Source organism: Chelmon rostratus, chromosome 3 (assembly GCF_017976325.1).
Source record: "Chelmon rostratus isolate fCheRos1 chromosome 3, fCheRos1.pri, whole genome shotgun sequence".
NCBI classification, from domain to species: domain Eukaryota; kingdom Metazoa; phylum Chordata; class Actinopteri; order Chaetodontiformes; family Chaetodontidae; genus Chelmon; species Chelmon rostratus.
Window position 1 is genome coordinate 21,454,169 of NC_055660.1, and position 13,115 is coordinate 21,467,283.

At 42.1% G+C, this 13,115-nt stretch overlaps 3 protein-coding genes across 3 annotated transcripts; 2 read left to right on the top strand and 1 right to left on the bottom strand.

Moving 5' to 3' along the window:
* Window positions 1-675: 675 nt before the first annotated feature.
* Window positions 676-3,982, top strand: LOC121627723 (OCIA domain-containing protein 1). Its single transcript, XM_041966738.1, has 8 exons — window positions 676-844; window positions 1,121-1,205; window positions 1,308-1,361; window positions 1,458-1,505; window positions 1,929-2,058; window positions 2,139-2,284; window positions 2,824-2,985; window positions 3,118-3,982. Exons 1-8 carry the CDS (start codon window positions 791-793, stop codon window positions 3,150-3,152), a joined length of 714 nt encoding a protein of 237 aa, XP_041822672.1. The 5' UTR covers window positions 676-790; the 3' UTR covers window positions 3,153-3,982.
* Window positions 1,592-5,658, bottom strand: rhbdd2 (rhomboid domain containing 2). The gene has a single exon (XM_041966737.1). The coding sequence runs from the start codon at window positions 5,384-5,386 to the stop codon at window positions 4,409-4,411; it is 978 nt and encodes a 325-aa protein (XP_041822671.1). The 5' UTR covers window positions 5,387-5,658; the 3' UTR covers window positions 1,592-4,408.
* On the top strand, window positions 5,112-12,584 carry LOC121627724 (cysteine-rich hydrophobic domain-containing protein 2). Its single transcript, XM_041966739.1, has 6 exons — window positions 5,112-7,211; window positions 8,380-8,434; window positions 8,688-8,843; window positions 8,976-9,032; window positions 9,129-9,188; window positions 9,724-12,584. Exons 1-6 carry the CDS (start codon window positions 6,892-6,894, stop codon window positions 9,772-9,774), a joined length of 699 nt encoding a protein of 232 aa, XP_041822673.1. The 5' UTR covers window positions 5,112-6,891; the 3' UTR covers window positions 9,775-12,584.
* The last annotated feature ends 531 nt before the right edge of the window (window positions 12,585-13,115 follow it).

Below are 13,115 nucleotides of genomic sequence, written 5' to 3' on the forward strand. Positions count from 1 at the left end.
TTATAGGATAGAAAGTCCTTCTCTGAGCTAATTCACAGCCAAGTTGAAACTGATCAGATTCATAGTCTTAAATATCTTAGTAAAGCCTCTGATGCACACACACACACAGACACACACTGTACTTGGGACCAGCAGGTTGAAAATCCAGGCTCTGTCTAGTGGTCATTCCCTGGAAATTAATTAGCTGCTTCAAAATCAGACAATAGTCCTTGTCTCTGTTTCCTTTTTATCTGAAAAGAACATCTCAATCTGTGCATTTGTCTGCTTTTATTACTCTTTTTCACTAAATCTGAATGGAAATGATGATAGTTGTCCCCAATGTGATCATGTTAGATAAGTTACTACACTGTATTGCCATGTAACACATCAAGCTGCCAGTTATTCCATTTTCTGCAGGGATAGATTGTCATTATTGTCACGGCCGCCAGATGTCGTAGTTCGACATTTTAATACTATTGCGATGGCTCAAACTTTCAAAATAAAAGATCCAGTTTAAAGCTCTACCTGATATAGTCTTTTAGGATTAAATACGTTATTAAAACAACAATGTATGACTATTTAATAATAATTTTCCAGATTATTGTGTCTGGTTGTTCATTCTTAAGCAATCATTGGAACAACGACACTTTCCTCATTGCGAATGGCACTTATGTTTTTGCTTCCGGGTTACGCCAATGTTAGCTAGAGCGATGACATTGTACCAAACAGAGAAGTCAGACCACCGAGTCGCTTGTAGTCTGTCATTTCACATGCTTTGAAAGCTTTAATTAGCACTGACATTGCCTTCAACATGTCGTCCACCACCACAGGTTTTCCAGAGGACCAGCAGCGCAGAGGAGGACAGGTAAGCACACCTGATACACGCGCATTATCAAACAGGATGCTAACGTGTTAGCCAACTAGCGTTCACTTCGGATGAACTGCAGATCGTAACTGTTTGGCGTGGTGCTGCCTTTTTTTTTTTAATAAACTCTCATTAGTTTGTCAGTACGATGGGACTGTTTGTGTGATTTGCCAACAGGTGTCGTTCCAGTTAACTAACGGAACAAAAATTAACGCTGCTGTTGCTGCTGCTGCTGCTGTTGTGTGTGTGTGTGTGTGTGTGTGTGTTACTCTGCAGGGGCCAGTGCGCTTGGAGTACATCCCCACAGAAGAAGAGAGGAAAGTGTTTGAAGAGTGCAACCGCGAGAGCCTTTGGTACAGGTGTAAGTCTCTGTCTTTCACATGCTCATCAGATAGATGCTGTAATGTTAACTAAGGCTTGAAGTTGGAAAGGTGTCTGACATCAACACGCTTTTCCTTCACAGCGATGCCCTTCTCTGTGGTCAGCATGGCCATCACTCAAGCCCTAGTTGCCAGAGGTAATAAAATGCAGCAGAATCTGCACCACAGCTGTAAAAAATAAGTAGAAACAAACCTTGAACTTTCATTTGATCTTGTTCTGTTCAAATTTGCAGGGAGTCTGTCTGCATCTCCCAGGTTTGGATCTCTACCCAAAGTGGCTTGTAAGTTCATGAATGTACAGCTGGGACTTAACACACACAGTTGCCACATAATAACAAGTACACTAATCATTAGAGACACCTCCCAGTATAATGCAATAAAATTCAACACCGCTGCAAACTACAGCCTCTAAAAAGACCATAAAGTTGAAAGGACACATCTGTAAAACAGTCTCAACAACAACTGAACATTATGATCTGTATCGAGGCAGAATTTATTGCTGAACTGGAGTGTTGGGCTGCGTTAGTTTAAACCAGGTGTACCTAATAAACTGGGAGCATATAGTAGCATATGATATTGTGATATGAGGTTAGACTAGACAAATGTCTGAACTAAGGTTGTCACAGAATCAGTACTGGGATGGGTATAAAATGTTTGTATTCAAAATGTGCCACATACGTCAGTAATTATTTCTTTCTCTCCAGTTGCGGGCTTCTGTGGCTACTTGGTTGGGAAGTTATCATACATGAAGACGTGCCAGGAGAAGTTCAAGAGGTTGGAGAACTCCCCTCTTGGAGAGGCCCTCAGACAGAGGACAGGGCTGCTTCCACAATAGTGAGCACCACACACACTTCGTCGTGACAAGGTTTTATCCACCGACTACCCCTTGACCGCTTTTCTGTTCTTCTCCCCAGTTCCAAGGGTGCTCAGTCAGATCTGGATGACCCAGACACCCCGTCCTTTGAAACCATGTTCCAGCCAGCCGAAGCCCCCAGCCAGAAAAGCTACACGACAGAGTCACCAGTTCAAATGGGCAAATCAGATGACTTCAGTGCTCCAGGTACCACAGAGAGCTAAAGTTTTCCAAATGGAGTGTAATAATGAACATTGTTTGTACAAATAGGTGTAGGCGGGAGAACCACTCACCAACAACTGGACAATACCTTTCACTAATACATACTACAATCAGTGTCTAAGTCAAACAGTCAGTTAGGTGTGAAAAGACTAGTATTGACAAGTTCTAAAGCTTTCATGTGGCAAACAATGCAGGAAATATGGAGATCCAGCAATTCACAATTTGTTTTTTCCAAGTTGATACCAATGCCTTCATTTTTCAACCCATACCGAACAATACTGACACATATTGGTTTATAACTCTTCAGTGTCAGCGACACAACAGATTTTGCTGTTGGTACACCTGTGACACCGTTGCTACAGGTTAATATTGTATAATGAGCTCATGCTACTGCTTTACCATTTCACCAAATCCGTCCTGTTTTGATACTTCCGTCCCACCACTGCTACATTTTACTCTGCCAGTAGGTTGTTTTTCTGTCCTAGATAACCCTCTCTGTCCCTCTCCTGGTCTCAATCATGCAGTTGAGTCATACATGGATGAAGAGGAGCCCAGGAGGAAGGCCATCTTCTATGAGGACCTGAGGCTCAAGAACAGAGAGAACTACGAGGTCACGCTAACTCAGAAGGCTGAGACACTGCTCAAAACATCACCTGAGAAGGAACCAAAAAGACCCAAGAAAGAAAGTGAGTTGCTACAACAGGAATGCATAGAACCCTTTGTGTTAGAAGCAGTTCAAGGGTTCAAGAACACTTGTTGTCTTTAAATGAGCCTGAATGGACTGACTTAACTCTCTCTTTATCTCTGCTGTGTTACAGTGAAAAACATCTATGGAGACACCTGGGAGGAATAAGTGCTTATTTGTAATAAAGATGTAATCTGTGCTTGGCATCACTGACACTGCAGAACAGAGTGGCACTATTGCTCCAGTGGGGCTTAGCTCTTGTACAGATTTCTGATCATTATGTTCTTGCAAGTGAGTGAATTAAACCAAACGATACAAGGACTAAAGCTGTCTCTCTCTGCACTTTGATCTTGATTTGAATTTACCTTTCTCATCTTCACCAGCACAAAGTTTAATTAGGAAAAATAATACTGAAGCTACATGTTACTGCTATTGGAGCACAGCTTGAATGCACGCAAGGTCGTTTGCTCGTGCTGGTTTTTAGAACATGGGCATTCATGAATAACACCATAATGTTTTCTGCTGGTCTCAACAGCATTGGTTTTTGGGGCATGTAACTATATTAGTGGTTCAAAAACTGAAAACAACATGACAGTGGTAAAAATTTTGTAAAGCAAAAAATGGATTAAAGCTCCCAAAACTTAACTGAAAAAGACAAATTATGAATGTTAGTGAAGTAGGAGACTTCTTTTTTCAGTAGTTTAAACATGCAATGACAATTTTCGTATCAATATGGATCAAAATGGATTTTTCAGTGACGGACGGGGAGTAGTTTTATGTGTCTTAATTCATGTCTGGAGGGGGTCTTTAAATATATTCAGATACTTTGTACATACAGTTTTTGTGGTTAAATTTTTTGCACTCGTGTGTTTGATTGCTTGACCATGACAGGATGTAATCAGTCTTGTGCCCATGTACAGGTATACTTTGCCCATTGTGTTATGCCTGATGAAGACCCTGCAGGGGACAATAAAGTTTTGTGGGAGCTTCAATCCATTATGCATGTTCTCCATTTCCTGTACTGAAAACATGCTTTTAATATGCAACTGGATGTGCACACAACTCTTAAAATATTTTGTGTAAATTAGCTTTTTTGTACACATTTGTTTATAGAAAGCAGAGGTGGTACAAAAGATGTACATTTGTAAATGTAAGTACAAAAGTCACCCATAACATTAGACATTCAGAGAACTGTCATGTAATCATACAGGCAGGCAGACGCTCTACAAATACTGTAGAGCCCTACTGTAAAGTCATCTTAACAGTGTTTAAAAGCATTTGACCTTGTAAACAACACAATCCAGTAACAAGAGATACTGCGGGTGCCCACAGGTGTTCATTAGTGCAGAATAGATTGGCATTAATAGAATAAGGCTTATCTGTCTGGCTGGAATGTTGGGAAGCAATCTAATTAATAACCATGACTATAGCTGACCATGACTATGGCTGTGGTTGCAGCTGTGGCCGAAATTCTGCCCTGAACTGTGTCCATGGCTTTGCCCAAAGCTCTGTGCTGAGACATGTCCATGCGGCATGCGAGGCGGCGTGGGACTGCTCAGGGCGCTGCTTGCATTCGGCCAGCCTTCGTAAGACTTGCCCGTGGTATCAGCAGTGTTAATGCTGGACGTTGGAGCGTAAGCCTGGACCGGGTAGGACCCAGGTGTTGGATTGATCTGTGGAAGGAGGGTCTTCCTCCGCTCCTCTGTGGAAGCAGGAACAAACATGACACCGCTGATGCGCCTCAATAATCTGAAGGGCATCATCTTCTCCAGAAGGCCAGCCCTGGCCTCAGACAAGTCCACAAAGGAGAACCATCCTTTCCCATACATCCACCCAACCAGGACGGCAAGGATGTTACAGGGGAGCACACTGTGAGGGACGAGGGCAGTGGTGATTATGAGTAACACCCAGGGGAGAGCCATGGTGGGGAAACTGACTCCACACAGGAACCCTTTGGTCATTTTAGTGTGCATGGTGGTTAGAGCCACACATGCCAGGGCCACAGGAAGAAACCCCTCAGTGTGACTGTTGTCGTCCTGCAGGAGATCCAGGAGGCTGTAAAACAAGCCTGTGGTGGTCGACAGCAGGAGGAACAGGAACAGGAAACGGACAGTGCCAAACCCCTTCTCCAAACTGCCGCTGAGGAACGCCAGGGCTGCGATGTTCAGGAGGAGCTGGGGAAAGTGTCTGTGGTAAAACGGGTACGTCAAGAGTCTGTGGAGGTGTCCATTTTGAAAAACAGAGGCACCAACGCTGAAGGCACCGAGAGTGAAGCTGAAATATGTTTGGATACCAAACGACACACAAGCTAAAAGCGCCAGTGTTAGAACACCGCATGTGGGGACAGGAGCCACGTCTTTGATAACTTGAAACATCACTTTAAAGTGCTCAGTCAGCGTCATCTTGGCAATACTTTCGTCCTGGGCTGGTGAGGTTAAGCACAACTTTGCCACAATTTATCCAAACCGACCGTGGCTCCACTGTCTCCACACTTCCGCAACAGGAAGTACGGTCATATCCAGACGGCTTTAAGACGATGCCTACTGTAAACCTCTCGAGTTGATGTTGACCTTGATTGCTGAATAACAGGTTCACAGTTATCGAGAAATAAAAATATAACAGTAACGCCACTCCCAGATGTATTTTACGTACATGTAGAACGAGGCTCGTTTGAGTGATGAGAGGCAACTTCTGGTCAAACCTTTCAAAATAAAAAATGTATTGACGCACAGGGGCACATGTTGTTCGACAGTTGAGTTTAACTTCACAGCAAGCTTGAGCATGTACGTTGTGTGTGAGTCAGGACGAGAAACCACAGATATCCATAGTCTTTAGGTTCAAAAGGAAGGCTAAATGTAACTTCTGGCCAACGTCCATGTCATAATTTGAAGGGCAATTTGCTGAACTTCCGGTATAGCCTTCCGTAGTGCAGACTTCAATTCAGCTGCTTCAGGGCTACGTGCCTGCAAGAAGTGCATTCACTCAAGAACTGCATTTTTATTTTCAATTGATTATACTTCACACTCCTATTGCACTACAATACAGTGAAATATTGTACTTTTTGCTTCACCATACTTATTTGATTTGTAAAGATGTTTCATGTAAAATAAACGATCATCTAATAGAAAGTTGTTAAAATTGTCTGCACATTGACAAACAACGTTAAAATGCTGCCCTACATCTTAATGCATTAGTATCATAGTCCCAATGATATGCAGTAATAACACTCTACCATTCTACATAATGAATGAACTTCTAACACTTTAGGTGCATTTTGTACTTTAACACGTCTGTACTTTTACTCAACCATGTTTTTAAATGCAGGACCTTTTAAACTTGTGAGTATTTTCACATGTGATTGCTACTAAATAGACGTATCTTAGCAACTTTTTATTCAGTGCAACTTGATTCTAAACACCAAACTGAATTGAATGGAGACATCGAAGTTATATAAGAATATACATTTTAAAACAGTTACAGTCAAATTACTTTCGTCTTCACTTTTAAATTAAACTGTAAATTTAAAAAAAACATATTGTAAGAGGTGATACTAACAAATGCATGTCGAAAATATACAAACAAGCACCATAAAGAAATAAAATATAGCGGATAAAACCACGATATGCACACACAAATGACATACGGGTACATATTCATAGCATTTGTATTTTCACTGTAAGCAATAATAAATATATGTTTTCTACTGTCTCTGAGCGGGATCAGGGTTTTAGCTGTTAATGTGTTTACATTTGCTAATATTAAATACGGGCATATTTACAACAAAATATAGTATGTATTTCGTGGTATTTTTAAAACGTTCTTCTGTAAAAAGTTTTTTTGAGGAAAAAAAAAACATAAACGTCAGCACGTCTGTCTCTCTTCCGGTGTCGTATGGTGACTGCGGCGGATGTTGATGTTTTGTTTTGTGGAGCTTGCTGAACGATGTGAACTGTATCGTCTCCTGGACGGGTTGATATTTTCCGCTGTCGTCTCAGGGTCCTCTTTGTACTCTTTTCTCGGCGAGGTTTCGCTGTTCGTCGGCATCGTGTCTCTCCCGGCGTCTCTCCCGGGAAGCGCGAGGCCTGGTCCTGCGATGATGGAGGACTTTGACGAGATCTACGAAGAGGAGGAGGAGGAAGAGGAGGACGAGGACAGGGCCGCGGAGGAGCAGCTCCTCAAGTACGCTCCGGACCCGGTGGTGGTGCGAGGGTCCGGCCACGTCACTGTGTAAGCAACTGGCGACGCTTGCGGGCATCGAGAGAGGAGTTCACCGTTACCATGAACACATTACACCGCGGTCTCTGTGGATAACTGGCTACTAGCTAAGTTAGCCACCGCTGGTGACCTAGCGTCGCCAGCTAGCCCCTAAGTTAGCATCGAGCTAACTCAACGAGCAGGCGAGGAGTGGCTGGTTCGATTTAACTTTCGTTATTGCTGAAGTAACGTCACGTTGCCTGTGCATATTTGTATATTTTTGTATCTATCACGTAGCATTATATGCTGCTGTGCTACTTAAAGTCAAGACGGTTTGTTCCCACTATTTCGGGACTTAAACACGGGGTCGACTCCCCTGATTAACTAGATCACATTTTACTAAATCGTGCATACAGACGTGTATCCTGAAATTAATAACCCATGCGCATGACTACATTGTATCCTCAATAATGCGAGTGACAGGCTAACTATTTCCAAGTTTCCAACGTTGGGGGAACAGGAGGAACTAAAGTTGCTTGATGTTGTGTCTAGTCCAGTTCGGTTGAGCCATTGGATGGTTAGCTGCAGGCTAGCACCAGTGTGTCACTGTAGTTTGGGGTTTTATCACATTGATCCCCCTCCCCACGCTTCCTCACACCGTGTTGATGCTACATTAGATGTCAGCACTCCTTTTTTGTAACTTGTTGGTCATGTGGGTTGGTAGTTACACACTTGTGGCTGTGTAATGCAACCCAGGAAGAGCACTGAAATGTGAAAGGCCGTGGGCTGTGTACATGGGCTGCTTCACCAGACTAAACATTTTAGTTTGATTTTGGACTAAAGTACATGTGTAGACTAGGGATTTGGGGCGTTTAACACAATTATGTATCACTTTGAAATCCCTTAAATACTTACTATGAAGTATCAGATTGCTTCCTTTCCATTGTGATAGTATTTCAGTGTTATGGGGCTCCAAAAACAAGATCATACATCTCAGGACGTTGATTCAGATGCATATTAAATTTGAACACTCTCAATTCACCCTAATACCATCTGGGCTTAGCAGTTTTACATTTGGACAAGTGGAGTAAAATGTTACCCTGCAAGAGGCCTGAAATGTAAAATTGATTATTAATTATCTAAATAGAGTGCATATCTGCTTATGTGTAACAGTCTACTTTTTTCCCCCGCACCCCCTCAGGTTTGGGCTTAGTAACAAATTCGAGTCAGAATTTCCATCAGCACTTACGGGAAAGGTGAGTGTTTCAATGTTATTTATTAATAACATCCACACATCATAGACATCCATAATACATGTGATTTTGCAATATTCCAAATTGCTAAATACATATTCTGCAGTGCAGTATGTCTTCATGCTTTCACTCATCCGATCATCAAAACAAAACACAGGTTACATAGATGTGAACAATGTATAAAGCGTTCCATCCTGTCATCTAAGAAGAATAGATGGTACTATATTAACTATGCCTTGTATGTGCGCTTCCTCAGGTGGCACCAGAGGAATTCAAAGCCAGTATCAACCGTGTAAACAGCTGCCTGAGAAAGACGCTGCCAGTGAATGTGCGGTGGCTCCTGTGTGGCTGCCTCTGCTGCTGTTGCACGTTGGGCTTCAGTCTGTGGCCTGTTATCTGCCTCAGCAAGAGGGTGAGATACTCGTCCATGTTGCATTCGCAAAAACATCACAGTGAATCCAAATCAACTAGGGGAGTCAGGAAAATGTGTTGAATATTTTGCGGGATGACAAGAATATCACCTAAAGTTATGGTCTTATTCCAGACTAGAAGATCTATAGAGAAGCTTCTGGAGTGGGAGAACAGCAGACTTTACCACAAAGTGAGTAATGAAGGCATGAACACACTTGTGTGTATCAGTAGTGTCGTTAGGATGTGCTATATAAACTGCCTGATCTTTACTGCGCTCTGTTTGCAGTTGTGTTTGCATTGGAGACTAAGCAAAAGGAAGTGTGAAACCAACAACATGATGGAATATGTAAGTATCTGTTGAGATGATAATAAGCAATACAGGAAGGTTGGTTTGAGTAGTTGATCATGAGTTTGAAGGCTCTAAAGCCACAACACTGCAAAGGGCTTCATAGTACTATGAGGAAAGATTCTACAGCTTGTAATATATCATGGCTGCAATCATCTTATCCTCCATTGCAACATTTGCAAGGTTAATAGCAGAACTTACACAGGAATCTACAGTCGAACTTGTGCTTGAATGTATGCGATTGTTTGACTGTCCACTGCTGGAGCTCTCTGCAGTATTGTAGCCTCATTAAGAATCAGTGAGGAGTCTTGAGTTTTTCACACAGTGTGTTGGTCTTACAAGTTTACTCTCACCGTTGCTGACACCGTTAACACACAGGAAGCCTTAAGTCATTATATGAAGAGAAATTAGAGAAACTGTTTATAGATATTATCAGATGAAAAACCCTGTGATAACCCAGTGAGCTAAACACCTGAGACATCACACTGATGCAAAATCATCTCACAATTACAGCGTCTTCTCTTATCCCTTGCAGGTAATCCTAATAGAGTTCTTACCTAAGATCCCCATCTTCAGACCGGACTAGCCCGACTGCAGCTGATCTTAAATCTCCACTGCTGCATCACCATGGCTGTCAAGCTCCTGAATAACTTTCCCTCTCAAAATACTCCCAATATTTTTGTTTACAGGGTAGCATTGATCCTCCCCCGTTCTTCCACACGTACCTTTCTCTACACCCTTGTTTACAAATCAAGCATCCCAACACTCACACATTTTTTGGAGTGACTTCACCATTGAACCATGACTTTTGGGTGAGCTGGCAAACTGTCAAGCCATGCTTACCGGCACCAGCCTGTGGGATGTCAGAGGAGAACCATCGGCAGCGTTATGGATTTTGGACCTTGAGCTGGAGACTGGACTCTCAAACTGAGTACTATGAGCTATAACTGGAATTACGTCCCTTGTGTGTTCCCTTACCTAAGGACATGGCACAGTCAGACCATGATGAACTCTTTCACAAGTTACCCACTGTCACCCGCCAACTTCACATGCAAAAAAAATTACACCCCAGTGCTTTTGTGACAGTTGGTCTGGTGCTCTTGGTCATTACCAGAGGCTGTAGAGGCCACATAACATGGAACTCCAAAGGAACCTTCATCCAAATCAACTGCAGCGGACAGACTAGCCGTACAGGAACATGCTTGGCCAGTGGCCAGAGCAGTGGAACTCAATAATGTCACTCTTTTTTTGATTGAATACCGGACATCCTTATCCCCTCTCCTTCTTTCATATCTCTGCACACTTCCCTGTGCATCACCCTAACCCAGTGACAATCACACCCTCTAACTGTATTCTCCATAGTGTGAATGGGTCTTTATGCTACACAATTTGTTTTCAACTTTATGTGTCCAGGTGATGGGCTGGCTGCCTAGCAACTGCTTCTGGGTCACAGTGGAGCAAGTAAGAAGGCCACTCGAGATGAAGAGAAGGAACCCTTTCTCTCTCTTTTTAGTATCTCAAGTTTTGTTAACTGGTTTGGTGAAAGAGGGGAAGTCAGTGCTCGCAAAACTGCTCACAGTATTTGTGTGTGTGTGTGTTTGTGTCTGCGAGAAACGAGCAAAAAAAGACAAATCAGACATTAAGAGATGCTCTTTGCTCTGTAAAGCAGGGTTCTGTCTTTTACATTTTTTTTTTTTTTGCCATAACCAATATTTGTTACTTTTGTTGTAGTTATTTATAAATGCAAGAGTGTGCATATAATATGGGCATTTGTGATATAGGCCTCGTTTTTTTTTTTTTTTTTTCTTTTTTGGGCAAATGTGTGGTTGTTTCCCTTTTTGTCTTTATGGTCATGTGTCAACACTAAAGCACACAATGGCTGTTTTTTTTAACGTCTTCACATGGATTCTCTTATCTGCCAACCTTGGCTTACTTATCTGAGTGTTCAAGTTAAGGATGTGGCTCTTATGAGAACGTTCCTCTGTTTTCAATATAATGTGACTCATCACATTCAGAGTTCTGGGTTGACTGAGAGTGTTAATTCCTCTTTGTTTGGTAATACCAGGGTTCTCTATCATGAAGCAAGATGACTTGAGTTAGCTTGATAACTACGCTGCTAAAACTACTCCCAAATCAGGAACATGGACTTCAAGCTCCACTAATTGGTATTGTAATTTTAACAATGTAAAATTAATGTTAAAAGTGAAAGGGGTTACTCGTAATGCTGTACTGTACCAACAGAGAAATATCCCTGACTGCAGTTCTTCTCAGCTCTACAGATTGTTAGTAGTAGTGACTTGTCTTGACTTGAAGTCTTCTAGCCTGCGGCCTTAATGTTCTGGTTCATGTAGAGCTAAAAGGAAAGTGAATAGTGGACTTACATTCATCCATGTCCACTGGATATGTAAATAGGCAACTGTTTGCTAGCATGTTTGCCACCTTAAGGCGATAACATGTCAGTTAGCGTAGGTTAAAGTAAAGAGACTTGTTCCAGGCTCAGTTTAGATCAGTTATCTAGCTGACTAACAATCCTGCTTCTTGGTAGAGACGGAAGATTTTTTGAAAACTGTTGACATGATATAAATCACATCACAAAGCACATCTCAGTTTTGTGAAATGTACAACTGTTGTCTGGCAAGCGCAAGAAAAGACAGAACAGAAAGAATGTGGTATAGATTTAGTTTCCCTTTCTACGTGCACCTCTTGATTTATTAAAAAGAAGAAAAAGAAAAACAGCCAGATACTGAAACTGAGATTTAACAAAGCCACTTAGTTTCAGGTCTCTTAGCTGTGGTGACTGTATCGGTCACACTCAGGGGATTATACTAGATAAACAACAATATGTAGCACTGGAAAACTCACTGTCGGCTACACCAGGGGGGGTCAGATCACACATTACTTTAATAATTGTAAAATTATGCATTTGGCATTTGTGTAATTGGAAAAATGCCCCTAAGGAAAAAACTAACCTTCCTGTTCAGATAGTAAAGGAAGCACATATTCCACAGACCCACAAACCTCAGACATTGTGCTGGTTTAAATGTTAACAGTCCCAAAGTCACTTGATTACCACTGGGTTGCCTATTGGTTCATCAGTCACTTTTCTATATTTTTGATTGTGGTCTGTTCTATGTAAATCAAGGCATAAGGCCATATGCAGATATGTGGTATGCGTGCGTATGTGTGTATGTGAACGGTGTATGCAGACACAAATGTTCTTCGTAGATCTCAGACTGTGATTGAACCCTGCACAGAAAATGAGTCCTTTTATATAATCTGGAGTGTTGTGTGTGTGTGTGTATGTGTGTTTGTGTGTATGGAGGAGAGAAAGATATATGTACATATGACTCATGAGCAGGTGTATGTACAGTAATAAACTACCAATAAAAAAGGCTATGGGCATTTTCCTCTGTAACTCTGATTTTGTTTCTCAAGTCTCAGTGGAGATTGTCGGTCATTTGAGGTCACAGGATATCTAGTAGCACAAAGTCAAATAAAACTGAATTTGCTGTTTAGTCTTCACCACAGAGGACCAGTGACCAGTTCCCAAGATAGGAGACCTATACCTATGCAACCCAGAGATGACACCATGGGTGGCTCCAGGGGCCACAGGGACACTGGCCCCAGCTGAACTCTGACTGGCCCCTGATTGTTTCAGAGCACTTAATTGGGTGAGTTTTGAAAAATAAGACAAATGTCTGTATTTCCTACCTTGAAATCCCTGCACTAGGGACCCTGGAATGGACTGAAGTACCCCTATGATCTTTGGCTGCACACACAAAAGAGAACCTCTTAACGTTAACATTTTTTGTTCACCTTTTCAAAGACAGTCCCTCCCCAAGCTGATGTGCTGTTAGGTGAGTTTTAGCCAGGAAATAAAGTAGGAAGTTCCTGGGGAATACCAGGCCCCGCTGTATGAGTATGGCC